This window comes from Haliaeetus leucocephalus, unplaced genomic scaffold, assembly GCF_000737465.1.
Source record: "Haliaeetus leucocephalus isolate CR32 unplaced genomic scaffold, Haliaeetus_leucocephalus-4.0 Scaffold556, whole genome shotgun sequence".
NCBI lineage: Eukaryota > Metazoa > Chordata > Aves > Accipitriformes > Accipitridae > Haliaeetus > Haliaeetus leucocephalus.
In genome coordinates, this window is record NW_010972992.1 from 3,305,169 (window position 1) to 3,329,765 (window position 24,597).

At 36.1% G+C, this 24,597-nt stretch overlaps 1 protein-coding gene across 1 annotated transcript in view; it reads right to left on the reverse strand.

Annotated features, from left to right (window-relative positions):
* The window catches only part of VPS13D (vacuolar protein sorting 13 homolog D (S. cerevisiae)), a 109,988-nt gene that overhangs the window by 77,381 nt on the left and 8,010 nt on the right, over positions 1–24,597 (reverse strand). The window contains exons 10-31 of the mRNA XM_010577296.1: positions 23,850–24,018; positions 22,358–22,450; positions 21,403–21,613; positions 20,640–20,819; positions 20,080–20,210; positions 19,395–19,467; positions 18,709–18,873; positions 17,396–17,526; positions 16,355–16,487; positions 12,592–14,814; positions 12,089–12,240; positions 10,270–11,304; positions 9,232–9,322; positions 8,547–8,673; positions 7,470–7,650; positions 6,259–6,441; positions 5,134–5,181; positions 3,407–3,626; positions 2,727–2,937; positions 2,419–2,590; positions 968–1,080; positions 248–457 (exon numbers count right to left, since the gene is read on the reverse strand). Of these exons, the coding sequence (XP_010575598.1) occupies positions 248–457; positions 968–1,080; positions 2,419–2,590; positions 2,727–2,937; positions 3,407–3,626; positions 5,134–5,181; positions 6,259–6,441; positions 7,470–7,650; positions 8,547–8,673; positions 9,232–9,322; positions 10,270–11,304; positions 12,089–12,240; positions 12,592–14,814; positions 16,355–16,487; positions 17,396–17,526; positions 18,709–18,873; positions 19,395–19,467; positions 20,080–20,210; positions 20,640–20,819; positions 21,403–21,613; positions 22,358–22,450; positions 23,850–24,018 (6,252 nt within the window). The remainder of the gene's footprint in view (positions 1–247; positions 458–967; positions 1,081–2,418; positions 2,591–2,726; positions 2,938–3,406; positions 3,627–5,133; positions 5,182–6,258; positions 6,442–7,469; positions 7,651–8,546; positions 8,674–9,231; positions 9,323–10,269; positions 11,305–12,088; positions 12,241–12,591; positions 14,815–16,354; positions 16,488–17,395; positions 17,527–18,708; positions 18,874–19,394; positions 19,468–20,079; positions 20,211–20,639; positions 20,820–21,402; positions 21,614–22,357; positions 22,451–23,849; positions 24,019–24,597) is intronic.

The following is a 24,597-nucleotide window of genomic DNA, read 5'->3' on the forward strand; positions in this document are numbered from 1 at the left end:
TCGACCACTCACGCTTATATTTTGTGGAGGGGGGGGGGGGGGGGGGGCGAATCCAACAACCTTCAGTTAATTAATGACTGCAGATTTCAATCTATCAAGTACCACTGACCACCCCAAAAATGTTTTCAGATTTAAATACAATGCCAGAAAGTTTATCTACTTTAATAACAGCTGTATTACAAACAAGACAATCCTGATCGAGTATGTCATTATTAAAAACAAACAAATAAATCCCAGAATTACCAACCTGAAGTGCAATTCAATCTGGATTGCTCCTGGACTACTAGTATTCTTTGATGACTGAAAGATGCAATTAAACACATTTGGCATGCCTGCAGGAGACTTCTGTCCAGCATAGCGTGTGTCAAATGCCATCATGGAATGAGAAACCAAATTTACAGACTTTGTTCCATTTGAAGAGCTTTCAAAGAGCAACTTGGATTTCTTGAAATCAAACCTACAAGAATAAAGAGCAAACCAATACTTTTAAGAGTCTTGTAGCTCATTTATTTCTACAAGTCACTTTCATTTACATATTTTCTAAACCAACTATAATAACATCTCACATAACACAGATAGAAAGTAGATCTATGTAATATTTTCCACTGATACAGAACCTTCTGGATTAAAAAAACCCAATAAAACCAACATAGAAAAAATTGGTTTTTTTAGATTACGTCTCAACGTTTCCTTAATTAAAGTACCATTTGTCTTGGGCAAGACAACTGGTTACCGTACTATGATTTCAAGGACAACGTGAAAGACACAGATGGTATCTTTTGAACAGTGTCATTCCCTTTCATCTTTCAGATCAGCTGAAACTCTCAATTTGGACTCTAAATAAGAAATTCTATTCATTGCATTATTAAACCATAATTTCATGTATTATGTTAATTCCTGTCCTATAATCTCTCAAATGAGCAGAGTATTTAGGACAAGGTATTCAGTAACAAGAGAAAACTCATACCTGGCTAAAGAGCTGCATCCATCTTTTCCTTTTGGATCCACCAGTTCCAGACTCACATTCACCATGTCAATGAGGAATGACATAGAAGTATACACTTCTCCACTCAAAACTGTCTGAAAGTGGAACACACCAACATTCTTTTTAAGACCATCTGTTTAACTTTCATTCCTGAATTAAATTTTGTTATTTCAGACAAATGCAAACAGCTGTAGTGTCTTTCTCCTTCAAAGAGTTCCATTAACCATTGCTTGGGAAAAATTACATTTCGCAACAGTGCAGCCTTCAACTTGAAAAATGTCTATTAATCCTTTTTTAACACTACTGTTCTATAGCTTCTTTGTTCTTAAACAAAACGTTGACATCACCCCACCCCCCCAAACAGCCAACAATTCTTTCAAACTGTTTCAGGTACCTTCAGGTATCTATTATTAAATCAGAGTTTTTTTTAAAGTTTTAGGTGAAAAGCCTGACATGAAGAGCATACTTTTATTAGGAGAACTTCACCCATTCTCTCCTCTCTTAAAAACAATCCTAGATGCTTCCTAGCAATTTTCCCCCCTGCTGTGGTCATGTATTTGCTTAAGTAGAGATTACAGTCATGTGCTCAGAAGCCCCACAAGATCAAGAGGAAACATGTTGTTCAACAACTTCCCTTCCCAGTAATAAGGATAAATATTGATTATTTTCAGGTGCTGCCCACACTCTTCCTGAAAGGATAGTATTTGACAATAGCCAAATAGGTGATACTTGAGAACCTGCTCAAAAAAAAAAAAAAAAAAAAGGCTCAGCTTTGCTGTGAAGCTTTTATTACTGAAGTTGTTCTTTTAGATTTATAGGACAAAAAGAGGGCTTTTAACACAAAGTAATACACATTCCACAGTCTCATAAGTCTTTAGGAATGCCATAGACACCACGGGAAAGGAATCATCACCCTGCACATGATTACACAATAACCTTCAAGTCCCTCCAAAATCTCAATTCAAATGCAAATATCTTAAGCTTATTAATGTACCAATAAATATACTGCAATAGCAGCTCAGCGTAAATACTTCAGGGAAAAAAAAAAAGAACAGTTTTCATGGATTTGTTAACTTTTTCCCCACATATATATTTCAGCAGACGTAAAACAAACTAACAAATACAAGCAATGATGGCTGTCTCTTGCATTGTCTCTTCTAAAGATTAGAATCTCAGAAACATGAAGCAATCATAAGAGCAAGCCACACCTGAAAGGGCAACAGTATTGCCAAGACAAACCTGAATTCACAGGAATATCTACAGACAAAAAGGTTCCTTCACTGTTTGTCTACCTAAATTTTCTTTCTTTTTTTTTTTTTTTAAATCTACCAGTCCACCTGGTAAACTACAAGAAAATAACAGATAATTAGCCTAATCAGCAAAACCCCCAGATATTTCAAGACAGAATTTCAACTGCATGTACTTCCTCTTACATGAATTCTTGGATCCTGCAAATCGTAAGGCCGCATGAACTCTTCTATAGGCTCCCCAAGGTTGTTCTCCAGCAGTCCACGTATCAGTTTATACTTATACAAATCCAGAGAGCAATGGACTGATGACAGATTGCCATGTATTGATATGTCTGCAACTGCATGACTTAGCTCTCTACAACAAAGGAAAAAAACTCAGTGTTTCAAGGCAATATAACACAGCAGACAATACTTTTAAGATACAATAAAAGGCATCTAAAACACTGGGTTTAGGCTGACAGCATGAAGTGATCCTGTTCAGACAAACTCACTTGTCCAAGTTTCTCTCTACTTGTAACTTCAGTCTGAAAGGTTCTGTTAATAGGCTTCCTCCTGTCTGCCTCACAAAGTAGGATGGAAAGCTCAAGTCCGCACCAGTATCTTCCACAGCCTTTGAATACTCTCTCTGATGCCTTTCTGCAGCAAATATGTCCATGTCCTGCAGATCAACCACAATGCAGTCTAAGAGGCAGATGTGATCTTCTGCAAGTGCACAGGAGATAACACATTTAGAAAGAAAAAACAGGATCTATACAAAACTAGTGCAACTTACTTTAGAAAGGAATTTAGTTTCTCCTGGAAGTTATTCTGATTCTTTTTTTATTTTTTTTATTCACACTCATCAGTATCTGTAACTACCAAATGCCAAGTTCATTCACAGGTATATGTAAACTCTTAGTTATGAGTCCAACTATACTCCTTATACGTCTGCAATACGCATCTCAAAACATGCCCAAATTGCAGGATTGCAGAAACTGAACTACAATTCCTTAATCCTCTCAGCTGCAAAAATCTACCTTGAAACTAAGAAGTAATTTCTTTTTTAAAACTACAATCTTTAGACCACGATCCTTACTTTTTCAGTGTCACGTAAGATAGAAGCAAAATTGCACTGCATTATTTTACAAGGAAAAAGAAGAGCTATATGGGGTTTCTACTGTTTATCACATACCGGGGCTGTCAGGGTTTGGTACAATAGGTAGCTTTGATTGTTGCCCTTGTTGCTTACTCAATGTATTTAGCACAGGCTCACTCTTCAGCCTAGAAATGTTTGTTCCTGATGATTTTTTCATGAATAATCCTTCCATCACTACTTTTGATTCGTCAGCACTTGTTGTTTTCTTCATGCTGTGTTTCGGGGTTCCCAAAGGAGATGAAAATTGAACTGAATCCTGCTAATGAAAGTAATTGTGTAATTAACAATAGATTTTTAATTTAAATTCTAAGGAACCAATACACCAAGTTTCAAGCTGCAGCAAATTCCTGTCAAAAAACTAAGTATTTTATTTGAATGCCAGTACCTTTTACTGTAGAAAGACGGCTAAACTTTTTTCCTATAACCTTAACAGCAGATTAAAGCATTTTCTTTTTTAAAAAGTTTGTTTCAGCAACATTTTCAAAAAAGCTGCAAAATCTTTTCAAAGAGAACTTAATTCAAAACCAGTGGGTTTTGCATAAAACCAAAAAAAAGCCCATGTAAATGAAATTAATACAAAATAGAGGGTTAAGATTGTCAAGATATCAAGCACTTCTGTAGAATAAAGTTTGTTAAATATTTAAAGCTGTTTTTCAGAACATCTTCAGATGATGAAAACAATATATGCCATTATTTCTGCAAGATCATGTCAGCAACTTCATATTAGAATATGTGAACAAACACTTCTATACATGAAGTTACCATTTTACGCACTTAAAATAGTTCAGTCATCATACCGAAATGTGTCCCAAAATTTTTCTGCAGTATCTAAGTTTAAGATAGAGTAAATCCCTACCCTTGTTGTTAAAATCCCCACAGATGAAAAAAGAAAAGCCCATTTATATTGATGTATAACATTTTAGACATTTCCCTACCACCACATATCCAGTGGAAATCTTATGAGCTTTTCCACCTTCATGATGCTGTCTAGCACCAAAAATCTGCAAAGCCGTTCTCTAGTAAAATAGTCACATCAACATTAGGAATTTATTCTCCCAAAAACATATGCCTGGTGGAAGAGGTTTACGCACTACCTTTATACTCCAAAGCCAATTTTAGGGTTCATTTAGTCTGTCCTGATTTAAATTTATTAACCTCATGTTTCAATTTTACTCAGCTTCACATGCCCTAGCAAGTAACAACCATCTGTCTTTAGTGATCCACTTGCCACTTACTCTGGGACCACTCACTTTACCTGTGACTGCAGTATTGTTACTATCATTTCCCACCTTCTTTCTGTATCCACCTTCTGATGTCACCACACAATCCTTACCCATAAACTTTCCTTTCTGGTTTTAATTATTAATCTTACTTACCTTACATGTTTTTTAAATAGTATTCATTGGAAAAATTTGTTGCAGCCATGATCAAGGATTTTAAGATTAAAAATTTGAAGACATTAACATTTAACTGTTAAAGACAAGACTGAAAAGTACATGCAAAGAAAAATCATCACATCATCTATAAATCTATTAATTTATGCAATAAATCCAAATTAACAGCTCCTCAGACATGCAGGAAGAGCACACCACAACAAATTTAATTCCAATTCTTACAGAATCCAGCAAAGTCTTTAGAACAGAAACGCCATTTTTAACATGTAAAGGAACTTTTAAGGTGCTAAATTCCATAAGAAAATTTCATTCTTTTTTTTTTTAAATGAATGAGGAGCACCTGAACACTACTATAAAGATCTGAAATACCTCAAAAAAACCTGGATCCTTGTACGCATTGCCTTGTAAAATCCGATCCTCAAAAATAAACACAGGACAGAGAAAAAATGAAAACAAAACAAAACAAAAAAACCCCAAACCCCACCTCAAACCCTCAAATTTCTACAGTGCTACAGAACACAGTATTTTTAAGTTGAAATAGAATTACTATGCACACATCCTTTCTTTTAACTTCTAACATTAATTTAGGAATCTACCACTTACAAACTTTTCAATATGTCAGTACACTAGAGTACTGAAGACAACTCAGTATTAACAGTCCAGTATTTCCTTACAGTAAAGATACTAGTAGATATGAAACAGATGGAGGTAAACAGACACACCACAGAACTGCTGCAGCAATTTAGTCCACCTAATTTCTGTCCCCCTTTGAAATGGCATTAGGGGGTTCCCAGAACAGCTACCTATTTTGTTGCATAGGTTAGATATAGAAAGCCATCCAAGACAGATCTTCCTTACCCCAAATTTTGTGGCTGTACCTCTCAACAGCAACACCAGCTATTATTCCCTGTCCTGCGTCTAGCCTTAGGTTCAAGCATTCACTGGAAACCTTTCTTTATGTTTCACCTACTCAAAGCAACTACACACTCTCAGTTTCATTAACAGCAGAAAAGAAAAATACTAACACCTATCCTGTTCTCCAGTGTGTTCCAGCAAGTCTCAGCCAATACAAATCTCTATTTTCCGCTGCTCACGCTGTTGAAAATTTGTTTGGTGAAGAGTTGAAGAAGCTACCAAACAGGTTTAGCTGAAAGCCTGTTACGCTTTTATGTTCAGGTGTGCACCCAGCTGGGTCCTGCTTCCTAATGAAGCCAGTTCTAGTGAATTCCATGGAACCATCTCCCCTGTGCCCTGAAGGTCTCAGAAAGCAAGCCCAGGTGCAGGCACAGAAGGGAGCAGCTGGATACAATCAGCAACAGGCCAGATCCAATTAAGACTACCCAGCACACTGGCATGGACTGTTTCACTACTAGTAGTACAAAGTATATATATATAAAGTAAAATCTAAGAACCATTTACCATTTTGATATAGCAATAAAATGCACAAGAACTAGCAAACCCACAAGCTGCTAAATTAAGAAGTAATGTTCTTACCTTGTTCTTTAATGAAAAAGTACCCGGCATACCCGCAAACAGAAATCTGTTCTTGACTTTCAGTTTTCCAAGATTAGCCACAATAAGACTATTAGACCTTGAGCTTTCAGGTATAAGAAGAACAGGAGCACCAGCCTCAATATCAAGGAGAACTCGGGAAGCTCGCTGTGCTTTATCTCTTACCTGGGAAGAGCAAAAATTGATTAAAAAAAATTAAAAAAAATATACAGGAAGTGGGTGATTATTTCACACTGATTAGTACTGTATTCAGGAACACTATTCCTTGATTTACAAAATTAAGATGTGATAAAATTTTATACCAAAAAACCCCAAACCAACTTGAACTTTTGTTTTAGGCAGAGAATAAAAGCTAGTTAAAAAAGCACTATGATGTAAACAGCACACACCTGTGCAACAGGTGCAGCAATCAAGAGTGAAACATACTGTCACCACTGAACTAAGAGGCATAACAGACACTACTCAGCTCACTACTTAAAGATTACTTGAGAAAAATTATTTACAAAAGGAAAAAAATATCATTTAGAACAGATGTTTCAAAATCAGATTCAAACTTCCTAACTGATGCACAATGAAGCTTTTTAATATATGCAAGCATTAACTGTCTTTCTTCCAATTATTAGAAGCAACTTTTTAAACAAGACTACTACTATTAACTATATCAATCACTGCCACATTAGGTTTTGTACAACATAGGCTATGACTATCATAATTATTTATATACTCTATCATGCAGAAGTTCAGCATCTGATTTTCTCAGTCTACCAGCCATCATAATTAATCAAAGACATACACCTGAGTAGAACAGAAGGACTTCTCACTTGGTTCTCTTTATTCAGGTATTATAACTACCTGGTGAACTGTGGAGAAAAAGGCAAGATAAAATCTCGAGCCCTTTTTTGTCCAGCATCACAAAGATAGGAAAACACCTGTATCAGTGCACACTGCAGGATCCAGGTGCCAACATTTTAAATAATGTGCAAATTTGGTATTCTACACTTTCAAATAGCAGCAGAACGGTCCTAAACAAGGTCTTTTAACTAGAAGATGAGGATGAACCATCTCCATTAACATCAGAACTCTAAAACCTCCCATCACTTCAACTCACTAAGTTAATGCATTAACATAAATTTCATACTGCATTTCAACTTCCAAAAATAGGCTAGGAAAGACAGAAAAAACCCCAGACATACTGTTTGTCCTTCAATTGCTGCTCTTTGCCGCCCCAAGACATCCTGAAGCTGAGTAAAATGTTGGATGAAAGACACCACCTCTGCCTGGAAACGCTGAGTATGCACATACTGAACAGATGCCATTCGTAGAGTGACACGAATATCACACTCCCTCTGCAGCAATGGATCTGGCCTCCCATATCTGTGATAAAGGTTGAAAGAAAAATTTAGTTATCTTAGCTACATTTTACAAATACTGCTATGCATTTTGTTGCATTCAAAATAATAGTATAGTGGATTTAACTGATGTTCACAGTATATAATTTAAACTATTTCAATTATAGATATGAAAAACTGGTTTTATATTAATTATTTCTAAATTATGTATATTTAAGTGCTACTTAGTTTTAATTAAGCAAAAGGAAAATTCTACATTTGGAACGTACCTCTAATCACTACATTTAACAGATACACCTTTGGTGATTTTATACATCTGAACAGTGGCTTACAAGGTAAGTACTCTACTCCATGATAATACATAGATTCAACTCTGAATCAGTGTGCTGTTACATCTGAAATTAATTCCATAACATTACTTGGATAATTTCTAATCTGCTTAATTCTGGTGGGTGGAGGAAGTGGTGGAAAACCATGAAAGATCACAGGCTAAGAACTATTGCTTTACACAAAGCAGAAGAACTTCAAGAGTACACTATGACAAAAGCAAACCCTTAATTCCAAAATTAAGGAGCAATAGAAAATCTATTTCATCCATTGAAAACCGATTCCAACTTATAAAAAACAACTCCTATTTTATCTAGGAACAAACTATTACCTAAATACTTTCAAGAACAGCTTTAGAGGGAAATAAAAACCTATTTTTCCTGATAAGCCATGTACACTGCAGGACAAAGAAAAGTTAAAAATCCTAAGTTTATGACTGATAATGTTCAAAGTCTCATTTAAGTCACAAGCATCCAAAGCAGAATCATGCAGACCTGACAGCTGTGGGTTTGGTTTTTTTGGAGTTTGGTTTTTCTAGGGGGGGAGGGGAGTTAATGGTGCTAGTAGGGAGTAACAAGAAGTTTAAATTCATACTTATAGACTTGGAAAATGAGTGCTTCTTCACCACTTGTAGTAAAACGTTCTCTGTAAAATTCTCCATGAGCTGTAAGATCACTTAAGGACAGACTGCCAATACTTCCTTGCAGGGCTAAATCTCCCTCTGCAAAACAAAACCCAGACAATTAGGATCCTCAAACACAGATATGTTACTAAAACCCAGAAGTTTCTATTAGTGGGATAAACTCATTACAAGTAATCAAATAAATCACATTCACTTCAACATTAAACCTCATATTCAAAGAAAATCATGTCTTTCTGCTACAAAGACTGTATTAACCCAAACATAACTCTATGCTTTACATACATACGTAATGTGTTCACACCAGTTTGATTTATGAAAACTTAGATGTAACTCTTTTTTTCTCTAAAACAGTAATATACACTGTTGTTCTGCTCTGTGAAAGTGAAGTATTAAAATCCTAGCCAATCTCAGCTAAAATGATCAATGGTTTGGCAGCTGGGAGGGGTGCAAGTATTTAAAATCAAGCCTGAAAAAGCAGAGGAAGAAACAGTGGGAAAAAGAATGTGTATCGTGCCCAGGAAACTCACAAAAAAACCCAATGAGCACCAAACTATAAAAGCATTTCCAATCACAAATCCAGTGCATGTCTCCTTTTATTTTAAACAGCATACAACCTTAGCCCTCCAATCTACTCACCAATCACTTCCAAGTGAGCTGCAAGTTTTGACACACTGGCTTTAGCAAGCTCACTAGTTGTCTTATTCAGTACTAATGATAAAGAATGGACCTGGTCAAACAAAAAAGGTACAGGCTGGTATTAAACAATATGACTTCACAGCTGGAACATCTTGTTAGTTTTTTTCAAGACAACTGCACTGTAACACATAAATGGCAAACAAGAATTATCTGGTTGGGAGACACTGGAGGGAACCAAACTTTTTACTTTCTTGTTTGGAAAATATTAATGGGTCTCCCAAACAACTTAGAATGATCAAGTCATCAACAAATCCTAGCACTGTTATCTTTGTCCTTGTCTCTTCCAGGACTTGTAATTTTTACGTTAGACTGCAGGACCTCTGGGCAAAGACTATATATATATACACATACACACACACACACACACAATTTTTTTTAAAAAAATGTATGTTTATACATATATATGTATAGACATATATGTATATATATTTATAAAAGAATATACTTTTTTTAAAATAAACTCCATAGTACCTAGAACAGCACAGTGCCAATTTCAGTATGTCAAGTCTTTAATATTGAAGCAACCTTATCATTTAAGAGATCACCGACATTTAGTCTGTGCCCTGCGTTATCCCAGGGAACTAACAGTCACTGCCCAGAAGACTTACACTTTCCTTAGACTCTCAGGCATAGAGTAGACTGGATGGGGCCAGGGGTGTGGGTGTCAAACTCTACCCGTGCAAGCTCCATTGGATGAACACGGAGCATTCTACTTCAGCGTCCCTTCAAATGATATACATGCGTCTAAGCAGGGTCACAGAGCAAGGGAGCCAATAATTTTGCATGTTTTGCTTTTCTGTGACTTCTGCACTTTTTTTTTTAAACTACATCTACGCATGCTTTAAAGCTACTGTTTCTGAATTTATGCACATTCTCCACTAGAATATAAAACATTTGATTTAAATGTCACCTTAAGTTTCTATAAACCAGACGTTTTACGACAGACAATCCAATTACTATTTTGCATCTCAAGTATACCTTCACATCCAGCTTAGTGTTTACAGGCTCTTGGGCTTGAGAAGCTGACAAGGTATTTATTTCTGATTTGACTGTCTGCTGAGTATCTTCAGGTTGCAGCTTCATAGCATGGTTATCAGCAGTGGATCCAATCCCAAAGAAATCCAGTATCACTACCCAAGTTTGCAAAGTTATTAGGACATCTAGACAATTAAAATCAACATCTACACTACGGTTAATTTTGTTATAGTGAGAAGAAAATTCAGGATGTTTCCTATCCACTAGAAATATATTGATATGAACTAATGAATCATCAAAGTTACTTTTTCCACAGGGCAACTTGGATCTGTCTGCTGTTGGAGAAGGAGGTGGAGTCAGAGGATACTCAGAATCAGCATCTTCTTTTTGCTTCTTACGGGAGGCACAAACTGGTCTTTGGTATAGCTGAAAGACATTAGGTGCTTCTTCCATATGGGAAGGTAGGGAACGCGGCATATCTGGATATTCTACATTGGATACCGAGGGACAAGACTGTGAAAGATATTCCTTATGTGCTAAACTGGATGGCTTGGGTGCTCCACGGGACACCATGAGATTCTTATACATAGAGTCTGGGTTTTTTTCCAGAAGATCTTCCATCAGCAGAGAACGCAAGGCAATCTGAATAGACAAAGTCTGAGGATGATCCTTAGCAAACTCAACATCAAAATCCTGAAACTTAAGGCTGACAAGGCCTTGTGCACCAAGTGTAAGATCACCACTTAACTGAACTTGGAGCTCTGAGATATGAAAGTTTGCTTGTATCTGAGTAAAAGATTTTGTTTCCCTCATAGCTAATGACTTGTTTGGAACAGAATTAAAACCAGAATGGCTGAATAAGCCATTTTCCTTCCGTTCACTTGAGAATTCTGTGCCTGTACTATGAAGTGATGCTGAAGGAGAACTATGGCAAGTTGAAGATACAGAAGTGGTTGGAAATTTGTTCAAGTCTTCACTGTAAATCAAATTATCCAGAGTCTGAAGGACTTGTTCATACACATGTTTTGCTAACACCACCTACAATGTAAAAAAACCCCACAAAATAATCATCACGTTAGAGCTCTCTATATTAATAAGATCAGTACATACATTCTAAATCTCACAAGTGGAAAGCGTGGAATTTCAAACCAGACAAATTTTAAGTTTGCCCACAAATAAAAAAATAATCCAGAACAAGGTACAATGCAAAGCTGAAGCAAAACAACTCTTCTGTATTAGCTCTGTAAGTTGACACAATCTGGAAACATACAGGATAGGATCCTAGAACAGGATACCTTGTATTCCTAGGCAAAAAGCATCCACAGAGTTAGTTAAAAATAATTCACCATACAAACTAGCCTTAATTTACCATGCTGAGATTATACAGTAATATATGGAAAAAACTTTCTACTTGGCCATCACTGCTTGTCTCCTTAGCTTTAGAAGTTTCAGTTTGCTCTACTTAAAATCTCTGCCACTACAGAGATTTTTTTCAAGATAGTGGCATTTTAATTCTTAGTTTCTAGTAGAACTGCAAACAAACATATTTGGACAGTGGCACCTTTATTTTTCCTTCTGTGACAGGTGTTCAGGGTAAGTAAAAGTTAAACTAATTCATAAAGATGTCTAAAATGCCCCAAAACAAGGTTAAATTTTGGTCATTGTTATTATGACTTAAGACTGTCTCTTCTAACCGCATGCATAAGGATCCAATTTCTAAACTATCAACACGTTAAACCTGAAGACATCTGCCTGAAAAATACTTATATTCTATGCAGGGAAATACTTCTAGACTGGTAGTGGAAATACTACATTACTATACCTGAAGAGGGTTCACAAATTTCCCTTCAATCTTCATAATGCTTGATATTCCAAAGTCTTCATTACTCAGAGGAAAAGTTAAATCCAAATCCCTCTCTAGTGGTATCTTTTCCAATTTAAACTGGATGGTGGTGTTATTCAGAATGTGGAAAGCTGTTAAGAAAGTGAAATTAAAACAACATTATAATAAGTGAACTCATTATCCTATAAAGACTGTACAGCAGAGATAACATAGTAGCTATTTAACTTGCCCAGAATCTCTTAGCCATGCTAAAGTAAGTATATAGGGCTATGTTTTGTTAAATTTCTGCATGAAAGGCACTATTCAGTTTTTGCTTAGGAGACTAAAAATGGATATAAATAACTTGTCCATCATAATTAAAATTGAGCAGTATTTCAGGAGGATGGGTGAGACAGTATACAATCAGACCTATGGTCAATACACATTTTTAGCACCATCTGCTTCTCATATTAAAATAATTAAGAGTCCCCTGATTAACATACCATGGCCTTTATGTAACGATTCAAAGAAGTCATGACGAGTAAAATGGGATTCTTCCTGGCTATTAATACTGGCAGGACCTGAAGAAGAATGCAGCCCATGACGTATTTCACTCGCAGGCTCCTTCTTGCTCATAAATTGAGTGCTATTTAAAGAATACATTTTAATATCTTTAATTTCAACTTGCAGTCTATCACTTGTAGATTCACCTTCTCCTGGTACAAAATTCTGAATAGATATTTGTCCTAGATGACCTACAAGCAGTTCAGAGCTACCAGGCTTTCGAGGTATTGCGACAATCGGTGATTCAATGTTTATATTTAATATAAGCTTAATAGTATCTGTTTTGAGAGGCTGTGATCCAAATGCATAGCCTTCATTATCTTCTAAGTTGGCAACATCTCTTGATCGTGGTGTCAGATCAAACAAAGATACCATTTCACTGTATTCAGCAGTTTTAGTTGCCAAGACTGTAGTAACTTTTGAAGCTGCACTTTTCAGCATGCTGCGGAAATTCTCTTCCAATTCATCCATTGACAAAGTCAGTTCTTTCAAAAATTTAGCTGAGTGGTTGTAGTGTAAGGAGGCCATTTTGAGGTTGAGAGAACATTCCTCTTTTGACTTTTCTGTGAAAGTGAAACTTAAAGCATCTGGAAGGCTATTTCCATCATCAAGCCTAAAGAATAAAGATTCAAAGTAATCTACATCACCAATGAGATTTTCATACCTTACTGTATTCCCTATGCTGACAACATACTGGTTCTTAACACTATCTTGTGTTAGGTCCATAAGGTGAAGGTATCCAAGAGAGCCATTTACATCAAATTTACTACACATGGAGACATTGACTTTGGTGCCACCAATACTGGCTGTTGCAATTTTTCTGCCATATTTTTCTCCATTTGTCATGCCAACTGTCCTGAGGAGGAGTATATTTAACCAGTGAATATCAACTGCTACCTCTGTATTCTGTACATAAGTAGACTGAAAGGTTTCCTCTTCCCTCCAATCTCTTTCCAAGTCAGTTATTAAAGGCTGGGGACTAGAATCTTCTTTCTCCTTTGGGAAAGATTTCTGCAGAAAACCAATCAGTTCAACAATAGTCTCTGGATTAAGGATGATATCCAGGTTGTTCACCTGTACAGAGATCACCTGCAGACTGCTATCCAAATTCATTGATGGGCATTCTGCACTCACAAATTGATACTCTAATTTTATCAAGGACTCTTGATCTTCTCCATTGTTACCAGATGAATTATTTGACACTGTAGTGCATCTCTCTGCCAAACTAGCTACATCAATGGGACGTGCATCGTATGGTCCGTAAACTGGCGACTGAGCCCTGCTGTCTCGAAGACTTCCTGTTGGCACATCAAAACTCAGATTCTTATGAGAAGCCATCAAAAGATCAAAATCTGTTCCATATGTTTGCATAGTATCAACCAGTAACAGGCCATGAACAGTCAGGGACACTTCTACATCATATGGCCTTTTCACAAAATGGGCATTGGTGCCAAAAACCTTGAGTACAGAGATATATCGTCCATTACTTTCAACACCCAACTGCATACAGTTTACTTTGAATTCAGCCAAAAGCAGCTGAGATTCAACAAGAACTTCCCTGGTATGTTGCTCTAGCATTACAACACTCTGTGTTAGATTCATTACAGAATCATGCAAACTGCCAAGTTGGTCTACCTCTGCAAAAATCTTGTCTTTCCCTAAATGTAGGGCATCAGAAGACTTAGTTTCAGATGTACTCAGCTGTGTACAACAGTTCTTCAGAGCTGATATTTTGTCTTCATTGATATGAATTTTCAAGTCTGGCAGAGTGCCAGACAAGACAGCTCCTGGGTATTTTGGGTCAGACGTATATATCAATCTGCGCTCCAACTGCAGGTGAACATTGAATTTTTCTACCACATGAGTTGGACCCACATCACTATCCTGAACGTGTTTCCAGTTGTCTTTCACTCGGCCCACCATGATCTGAAGGTCCATAAATGAAAGTGTGTATCTCTCATACATTTTTTTACTCATTAAGTGTGCTTGTAGCTGCTCTTCACTTATTTCTACTCCAGTAAATTCAGACATTTTGATGCCACTATTAGTGTTAGATTCTGGTGGTGGAGTATTGGGAGGAGTTGCAAGAGGTGTTTTATATTCCTCATCACTCAATTCATTGACTTCTGAAGAAAAAGTATCTGCACTCCTTTTAGATTCTTCTGTGGATTAAAAAAATAATAGTAAAGAAACAAACAGATAAAAGTATTCTCTTCCCTCCTTGGATGTTTCCCATCAATTACCTGATCACCCTGTCTGAAGTTGTATTTTTTTTTTTTAAACACAAAGTATATCTGGTAACTGTCCTTGCCTCCTTCCACTGTCTCTTTTTTTTTTCCTCAACAGGAAATCTACTACACTTCTTTTACATGCATGCAGATGTCAGATGTCAGTCACAATGTATTATAGAATCTATTAAAAGACACTATTGTTTCAATTTTTTAACCCACTTACTATTACTACAAGATTTACTTTTAATCAAGTTGTTAAAAAAAAAAAATCCGTTACTCTGCCTATGCAATTCTTTTGATCCTCAAAACCAACTGAAAGATAAGAGCTATTTAACTACAATATATTTATGATCAGAAGTTTTTGTCCAATTAACTTTATTGCCTAATATTAACTTTCATTTTATTATCATAAGAAAAGGATTTTTTCTACTCTACAAAGCCGAAACACTCCCCAAAACTTTCCTGTACTTTTTTTACCATTTTTTTTTAAGCTCAAGCTACTCTAAACAGACCATTGCCTCAATTTCACAGGAAAATACAAATCAATCTTGCATAAACAATTTGTGTTCTTTTTCTAGTTTGCCATAAGGCAGAATTTACTAAAAAGGAAGCTAGTAAAACCTTGCACAGACTGGTTGGTGCTAGAAAAGATTAAATGATTCAAAGACATCCAGAGTACAAACATTGCGCTGTAGACAATTTTGGGCTTGACATCTCAACTTTCCAATGCACCACAAAACAGCTCATCCTACAGCTGTACTTCTTAAAAAAGGAAATGAATACCACATAGATATCTGTTCCAATTTTTTTTAACATATCCTCACACGCCATACAGTTCAGCTAGATTTTAAGTAGGTCTAATTTTATTTAGAAGTTCCACTGTACTTTAATTTTAATTTTCCTGCATTGATTTCCTAGTGGAACAGGAAAGAAGCAACGATTTGTTTAAGAACCAATGATCTTGTGATACAAACAAAGGACACCAATTTTCCTTTCACTTTTATTTGGCTAGCTATAGACACATATGCTAAGAACAGAGATCCATGTGACTCCAAAATTGGAGGGCTTCTTCAAAGCATACTTTCACTGGGAGCACTGTCCCAAAAAAGCGTTTGACAGCTAAATCTTATACTACTCTAAGCCAAAATCATATCCATGGTAAAGTGCCTGACACACTAGCTTCACACCTGTTCACAGCCTTCAAGAGGTGCAAGATTCCACAGGGGAGCCTTTAATATAAAAGATAAACCCCAACAAAACAAAAAAAAACCCCCTGCACCCCCCCCAATTATTTTTAAACCTGTATATCAATCTTAATTAAAAAATTATTGATAATAGCAGAATTATTATGTGAAACTCTATGCATATATAGGGGAAATAACCTTAAGACATCTCTACTTTCTACACAGACAAAAGAGTTTCTGGGAGAAAGTGGAAAGAAAAGATAAGCTGCAATAATTCTAGATCATACCTTGAGAATTAGTAAGTAATATTCTTCCCAGATCTACAACAACTAACACTGGATCCACAAATTTAAAATCATCAGGAAAGATCACCTGAGGGGCAGAAATATCAAGGCACACGGTCCAGCTTTTGCTGTTTTCCTGGAAGTTAAGAATGAAGATATAATAGCCCGTAGGAAATAGTTTCCCCTCACCTACAAAAAAAGCCATGTCAAACAAATCAATCTAGTTAGCTACTTTTATCAACTGAAGAGCTAACTTTCACAAACTTCAGCCATACTAAAGTTTGGTAGTTTGTTAAACCACAGACTCCCATTACAGTCAATGAAGAGACACTTTCAGTAGATGAAACATCCCATGCTAACATAGATGCAATGAGTCCCTCTCCAGAGGGACTCCCCATCTCGAAGCTGAGGAGAGTGAATCTACCCGCATACCTGAGAAGGCATCTACCTTTTACATGACACTGGATCAGATAAATCCTTGTCAAGGCTATCCATAAATACAACATGCACTAGACTGTTTTATCAAACATCAAACTTTCCAGAACAAGTATTTTTTCATTTCACTGACAACAGTATAAAACAAGTATCTTGCATCAATATAGCTAACTCCAAAGCTAGGGGTTAATGATACTGATACATATACTAATATTACTTGAAAACTGAAGAATGAGCAAAAACCAAATAAATGTGGAACTACTTTTTAATTTAGAAAATAATATTTAAATAAATTACACACAAATTTAGTAAGTTTGATGTAACAGTGCTCCAGTGCACACTGGAGCCAACAAGTTGCCATGAGCTCATCTCAGAACAGAGTCAAGAACAGAAAAATACTATTCTGCCATTAATCACAGCAGGTCTGCACCACAAAAATGGACTGTTTGACAGCAAAAGAAATACTACAATACCACATGTAAAACTCCCCACTTTCTTAAAAAGAACACCACACAAACAAACAACAAAAAAACCCCACTCTTTAGAGCTTCAAGTCCTAAAACACATGGGAAAAAAGCCTACATAAACATTTTGGAGGAAAAAACTTACAATGAAGTCTCCCACTAGTAAACGATCAATAGTTTGCCTGATTTCAGCTTTTGTCTGCATTTTCAGCTTGTTGTATTGTCTTCTGGCAGCTTCAGCCACTCTTGCCTCTAACTCAGATTGATATCCAAAACCTGCACAAGAGATACAAAACTGACTAGGTATAATTTTGTTTATCTATTATTGAATCAGAAAAATAAAAAAAAAGAGAAGATCGATTTTAAATTTTGGCTGTAAAATATAGGACAGGAAAACACAGCAATTGAAAGCCATTGGCTGTACCTACACACCAGGCTGCTTCACAGAAAAAAGGAAGCATCTAAGCACAAAACAAATAATCCCACCAAAAAAACCCACTTCCCAAACCTTTTTCTGATTTATTTGACAGACCTTCAACCTGAGTTACTAAATTTGAGGGAGACAGAAAAGGTGGTAAGTATGGCAACAGAAGAAATTCTGACTAAATGTTAAGAAGTTTGCGGAATGTGTAGGCGGTCTTTTTTTGTTTGGTTGGTTTGTTTTAAACTTTACCTCTAACATTTATGGAGTATTCTCACCTTGTGAGAAAAGGTAAGTATCATCCACACCTTTATGTTAGGCAGCTTAAACCTTTTGGTATTTGCCAAAATTAACAGAAAAAGAATTGGTACTTTACGAACATTTTGATGTTCCTTATTCTCACCTCTCATCTCCTCAGATATTGAACTTTTAATAACTAAAACTACAAAGGTAGTCACTTTATAATGTTACAGGCTCAGGTATTAGATACCTAAATCTTGCTGTCCTTAGAAGCTTAGGGAACCAGTATGTTCAATGTATAAAAAACAAGGTACTTCAAGCAGCTGTAACAAAGGTCTGACTTAATTTAACCAACAGAAGAGATACTGCAGGAATTAGAACACAATTTCTCCTCTATTGTTACTCTAGAAAATATTCTGCTTTTAACTGTCCTCTCAAAAAAACTGTTGTTATCCATCAGTTTACAGAACTGATTACAGAAACAGGCATTTTTATTTATGCATTTTAATGTAGGCAGCATGAACATCCACCATGTGGTATAGCAGCAATTTGCAATTTTAAAGTAGAATTTTCAGGAGTCTGCCCAAATGAAATCCCTGATTCAATTAAACAAAGAAACAAACAAACAAAAAATCCAGAAGAGACTCAGAGTATTGCTTAATTTGAATTTAGAGCAGAGATTCTTTGATTAGTGCTTCATATTTCTAAGAATGAAAATAAAAATCAAAGATAAGAAAAGATGTAATACCACCAAAAAAACCCCCAACCCCACCAAAAAAAACACATTAAAGGTTAACCTGAGGTATGAACCCTTCCCTTGTAGAAGAAGTCAGCTACTTTCTTAATGGCTTGTGGATTGTAAATAATATTTAGAGGTCTGGTACTGACTTCCAGGCGTCTCTCAAAATTGCTGTGGATTGGATTTCTTTCGTAAAGCATCTCAAACACTGGGGCATCAGGATCTGCAACTGAATGAAAAATAAGTTACAAAAAGCAATTGTAAAAAAAAAACCACAAAACAAACAAATGGACAAAAGCAAAAAACAAACCCCAAAGAATTTAATAACTAATTTTAATTGGTAGTACTAGGAAAGTAGTACCTGTTTGAAAATTCTTCAGTAACAGAAAAGCAAGTAATATGATCAACTTCTACAACTGACAATTCAACATGTTTTTACATACAAAAACATTTTCAGAACTGGAGTCCTAATGTTGAACTCCTACCGATTTTTTGCTTTTTTTAAACCAAGACAAAGAGCAAGTCCAACTCCCATTGTCTTGAAATACATTTTCTTCTTACTCGCTTTCTTTAAAGTCAACTTGCATGCACCCTTATGTCTGAACAAAGGTTCTATGATTTTATCATTATTATTTGCAAAAAGCATTTGCATGAATTCAAACTCTAGGCACTCAGTTTTGAAATTTCTGGTTTGTAGGAATTCTCATATGCTTGTTATCATCAAACATAAAATGAAATCTTTACCAGTGTTCTGATTAGTCATTTCTGAGGACAAACTCTGGAGCCCAAAGGAAGACACACAGCCAACCTCTTTTTGCTGATAAGAATTTAAAAGAAAAAGATTGTTTAGATAAAATCAACCAAGCCACCTGATACAAGCATAGAAGTCTTTTCTGTATTAGTCTTATCACCACTTTATATGTGAATTACATGTATAGTCTAAGATTATTATATGCATTTTTTTCTTGATGTAGTCAAACAAGAGAAGGAAGTATGACTAAGAAGCTAACACTATCTACTCATGTAGCAGACAGACTGAAGTCTGAAATGCAGAACAGTACAGAGGTGAAATAAAACCTTACTTGGACCAAAAAGCTTTATGAAAAAGAACAATCACTGATTAAGCAGCAATGCCGATTGTTCCAAAAATAAAATCTTATTCAACAAATTATCTTCTTCCCAACACATATAACTGTAATGTTAAAGTTACAAGCATACAGAGCAAACAATGAAGAGTTCTACGAGTGATGTTTGGAAAGGCAGGGGAAAAGTAAGTTCAACAAGTGGAAATTTTTCTTCAAGACTTTTGTGTTCTCTTCCTGGGCTAAGACACAAACCAAGAAAAACATGTATTGAGTTTTGGAACACAACTATTTTCATACACACTATGCATCGTACATAGTTACTTAAAGAGTGCTTTTTCACTTACAGGATTCGGGAAAACAAGAACAGGAAATATGGTCCCTTCTGTTGCCAAATCCCTCAGAAAAAGACCACCAAGCTGAACTTTGAGAAGGGAAGAATTTCTGCGAGGAAGGGATTCTGCTAGGATCTTTACACCTGGAATATAAGTACATAAAATACTTTTCTTTTAGTACACAGCACAGGTTTTATCTAAATTTTATAGATAACAAGTACCATCCAAACAAGTCTTTTGGAAGTGCTTGTGTATATTTATTTCTAATAAAAAAATTAAACACAGAAATTTGGAACACATTACAATGATTGTGAAGCACGTATTTCTACAGTTGTCCTCCTTTCACACATAACAATGCCTGAAATTAGATTTCTGTGTTGAAATCACTCACAACATCTGAAAAGAGAAACTTATTTTCACTTGATGTATCAATTTCCACACGCTGTTTTCATATTTTCATTTTGAACTTTGTTTCAGTATAGTAATTTGAAGAATTAAAAACAAAAATCAAAGGTCTGAAGGTGGACAAAGCTCTGGTCTTTTTGGGGAAAGAACAGAAATTAACATAATACCTGAAAACTCCAGCTGCATAAAAGCAGTCTCCTCAGCATGCACCACCTTCTTCTCCTTATGCAACAGAGTGAAAGAGCCACCCTGCAACTGTAGATTTAACTTAGCAAAAACATGATCTCTCTTTGTAAAGGTATTCATGCTAGAAGCATCTGCAGCAGGATCAAAAAATTCATCTGCACCTAATTAAAAAAACCAAAACCACAAACCAATGCATTAAATAAGTCAAGTTTCTGGAAGGCTACTGAAGAACAAAAAAGTTTCTCTGAATTTAAAAATAAAGATTTCCCCAGCTCTAGGGAAGAAAAATAGAAACAGAAAATAAAGCAGAGATACCTTCTTCCTTAACAAAACTGAATATTCCGTAGAACTCTTCTAGCTCAATTAAGGTAATGCAACCCAAAATTTACAAAGACCCCCAACAACTCAGTACTGTTAATGTTATACCCAGCCACAGCATGCCACATGACCGTCACCCACCTGAACAGAAAAAGTCCCAAAGCTCTTTGCCATAAATATGTATAATAGAGGAAGCAACTCTATTCCATATATTGTTTTAGAAATGAGCGGGTATACCAGGTATTGAGATTTTTTAACAGGTTATTAAGCTTTAGACAGGCTCTGCTGCCTAGGTACATCAGCGGACACAGGTAATCTTTTAACAGTGGAGAACCAAAGACTTGTTCCTGTTCACCTTTACCAGGTATCTAACTATGGTAGCATTAACAGCCTTAAAAAGAAACAGAAAACCCTGTATTTCTGTACCTAGTATGTCTTCTGGATTCCACTGTTCCTTTGGGTCTGGCAGCAGCCCTTCAAAAGGTTCACCTTCATATGTTTGCTGAGCATATCCATACCAACCTCCCCAACCAGGAAACCAAGACTGAAGATACTGCAGCATTCCAGTGCTACTGGCATGGGCAGATTCTGCTGTAGGGGAACCTCCAGGGGAATCGGGCAGTGGCTCTTTAACACTCTATGTTTGAACATTGAAGACGTACATATTACCGCTGGTTAAGTGAAAGAATATCACAAGTGTACAAAAACCATCACAATAAGAATACAATTCCATCTAGTATTTACTCAGCACTCTTCAGTATACCAGCAGTGATATTTTTAGCCAATAATTAGCCTATTAGGAGAGCAGCAGCAAAGAAATACAAACGTATCATCAGTTACCTGCTGCATATTCATATATGAATGAAGCCATATGGCATTATTTAAATCCTGGTCTAGAAACACTAAACCAAATAAGAAGTCATTTGACAGCGTAAAACACAACTCTAAATTTTAGCAACTGTATTTGAAAGAGAGATGACATTGTACTGTTACAGAGATTAGTTCACATTTTACGAAGTGTGCTCAGAAAGCCATTTACATGAGGCTCACTTCTGCCATATATTTATTCTGGGAAGATACTCATTATAGGTCCTTATTTCCACTCTCTGTTTTTAAGATGAAGAGTACTTGCCCTAGGAATTCTGGCAAGGATACTATTGAGGAAGATCATCATATGACTAGGCAAAAGATTTCACTGTGCAAGTGTCACAACAGTAAAAACTGCAGGAACTGAGCACTGTTTTGCAATTTTAGCATTAATGCCACACTTCTAAATGAAAGCAAATACATGCCAACAGTCTCCAGCAGAACAGAACACAATACCTTAGAATAATTCACTTAAAGATTCCATATATTACCCTGTACGCAGAACGTTCCTCACCTCAGCTAAGTCATGAAATTTATCATGAACTATCTCATATAGTATCTTCAACTCTTCGTAAGTTTGCTCATCCTCAATACGATGCATTTCTGCCTGAAAAGACAAAAAAGGTTAAGTAACTGCACTAAAAGAATATAGCATCTTGTTCACAAACATGTCAAGCATCTTTGCACTGAGTAAGTTAGAGATTCATAGAGAAAACTAACATGGCATTAATGATAGTATCCAAGTGCCTAAGCATATGAAAATAACCAGAAGTCACGTAGGCAACCATAACACTGACATTCCCCTGTATTACAAACAAAGTTTATATGCATTGTAAAATACATTATTTTAATACTTTTTATGGTAAAAATTCCTTGCTCAACTATATCCTCCCATCATGCATCAGCAGCAAAGTTTGCAGCACAAAATTTAAGCCATGGAAAATAACCTCATTTAACAGAATGCCTAGCTTAGCCAGGAGCAAACAAAGCTTCTGTCTGGAGTAAAGAAGGTAGAGGAAATGAACTGCATAAATTAGGACAATGTAGTATTCGTATTCAGTTACTTAGACATGTCGTTGTCTTTGTACTCATTAAGATATTATTTGTGGAAGCCTATGATTCACCCAAGTCTAAAAAATGTATCATGGAACAAGAAAGCAGAAGACATTTTTCTAGTTCACTGGCATTGCCCTTGTTACATTTCACAGCTCTGCTGAATACAACACAAGCTGTATGACAGTAAGTCTCCCGCTTTACCAGGTACTATAAAATTTCCAGTACATTGACCTACTCTTACAGTTCATGTCTATATGACACAAGTGAGGATTACATACAAGTTAAAGTATCAATAGAATCACACCTGTAATTAATACAGGTGAGGTACATGGTGCTCTGAACTGTTCTAACAAAAAGTCCCAAAACACTTGAAGATAAAAAGCAGCTAATTATAGTTCACAGGATTTTTTCTTTCTGAAGTAGGACACAGATTCATTATTCCTTCTAAATTCATCCTAAAATCAACTGTGGAAAAACAAAACCAAAAAACCAACAAAGTACCCCCAAACACACTGTCAACTAGCCACAATTTTTCTCACTTATCTACCCACCCATATGGGTGACCTGACACACTTCTGATATTTAAATACTTTCTGAGTCTATAGAGAACACGAGTTAAGAAAGATGTCACAGACTGACATGAGCATTCTATGAGAGTTAATGCTATTTTTGGTGAAAACCAGTTACAGCTCAAAAAAAAAAAAAAATAAAAAAAGGACAGCTTTTTGCACAGCAAAACACAAGGACCCTGCCGCACACACACCTCCCACAACCCCAGGCTTCAAGCATTAAAAACTCAGTTGTGGTCAAAAGACAGTCTGTTCAGTGAAAACAGCCTGCAGTAAAACTAAAGATGTTTCTAAACTGGAACAGATTTTAAATTTGAGAAGATGAAACAAATCAAATATAAGATGATTAATCAACACTGTAGAAAACTCAAATCTAAATACCTGCTCTGCAGTAGACAGTGGTTCCCCCTTCAACTTGCTATAATACATGTCAGTGTAAGACACTGCATCTTGGGCTCGATGTAATGCAAACTCCCAGGTAGAACGTTGTCTCTGCTCCCTGATCTCCGAAAGATTAGCATTCAAAGCAAAGATCCACCATTCTCGGCAGCTGAAACATTTTTAAATTACTGTGTTACCAGTATTTAAAAAAAAACCAGAAATGCCTATCAAACTGGTGAATGGTCCAAGAGGTTCAGTGAAAAAACAGAGGGCAACTGGTCAGAAAAAACATCAGTATTAGAGACAGCATACATTGGCTAGTTCTACAAATTGTGCAGAACAGTGCCCTGCAAAGTCCCCACCACTTCAGTGGGATTTATTACAGCTGTTATATCAGGCATAGACAACAAAATGCGGAGTTACGTAGACCCCTAGTCTGAACTGACACCATCTTTCTTATTTATCAATAAAAGAAACTTAATAGGAGCTTTTTCCACAAAGAAAAATTCAGACCACCACAGCGTGTGCATGGGAGTAGAACCTCCACCTTAATTTCAGTTCTTGGAAGCTGTGAAAGAAGGATTTAAAACCTCGGGTAAGAATAATTTTATTTTAAGTTTGAATTACATCTGAACATTTAAAACTGATTTATGAGGTAGGGGAACAAAACATGAAAACTGAAACTCTAATATATGATTATTATCTACCTTTTTATATTTGTCTTCATTCTAGTCTCCCTAGTATAGTT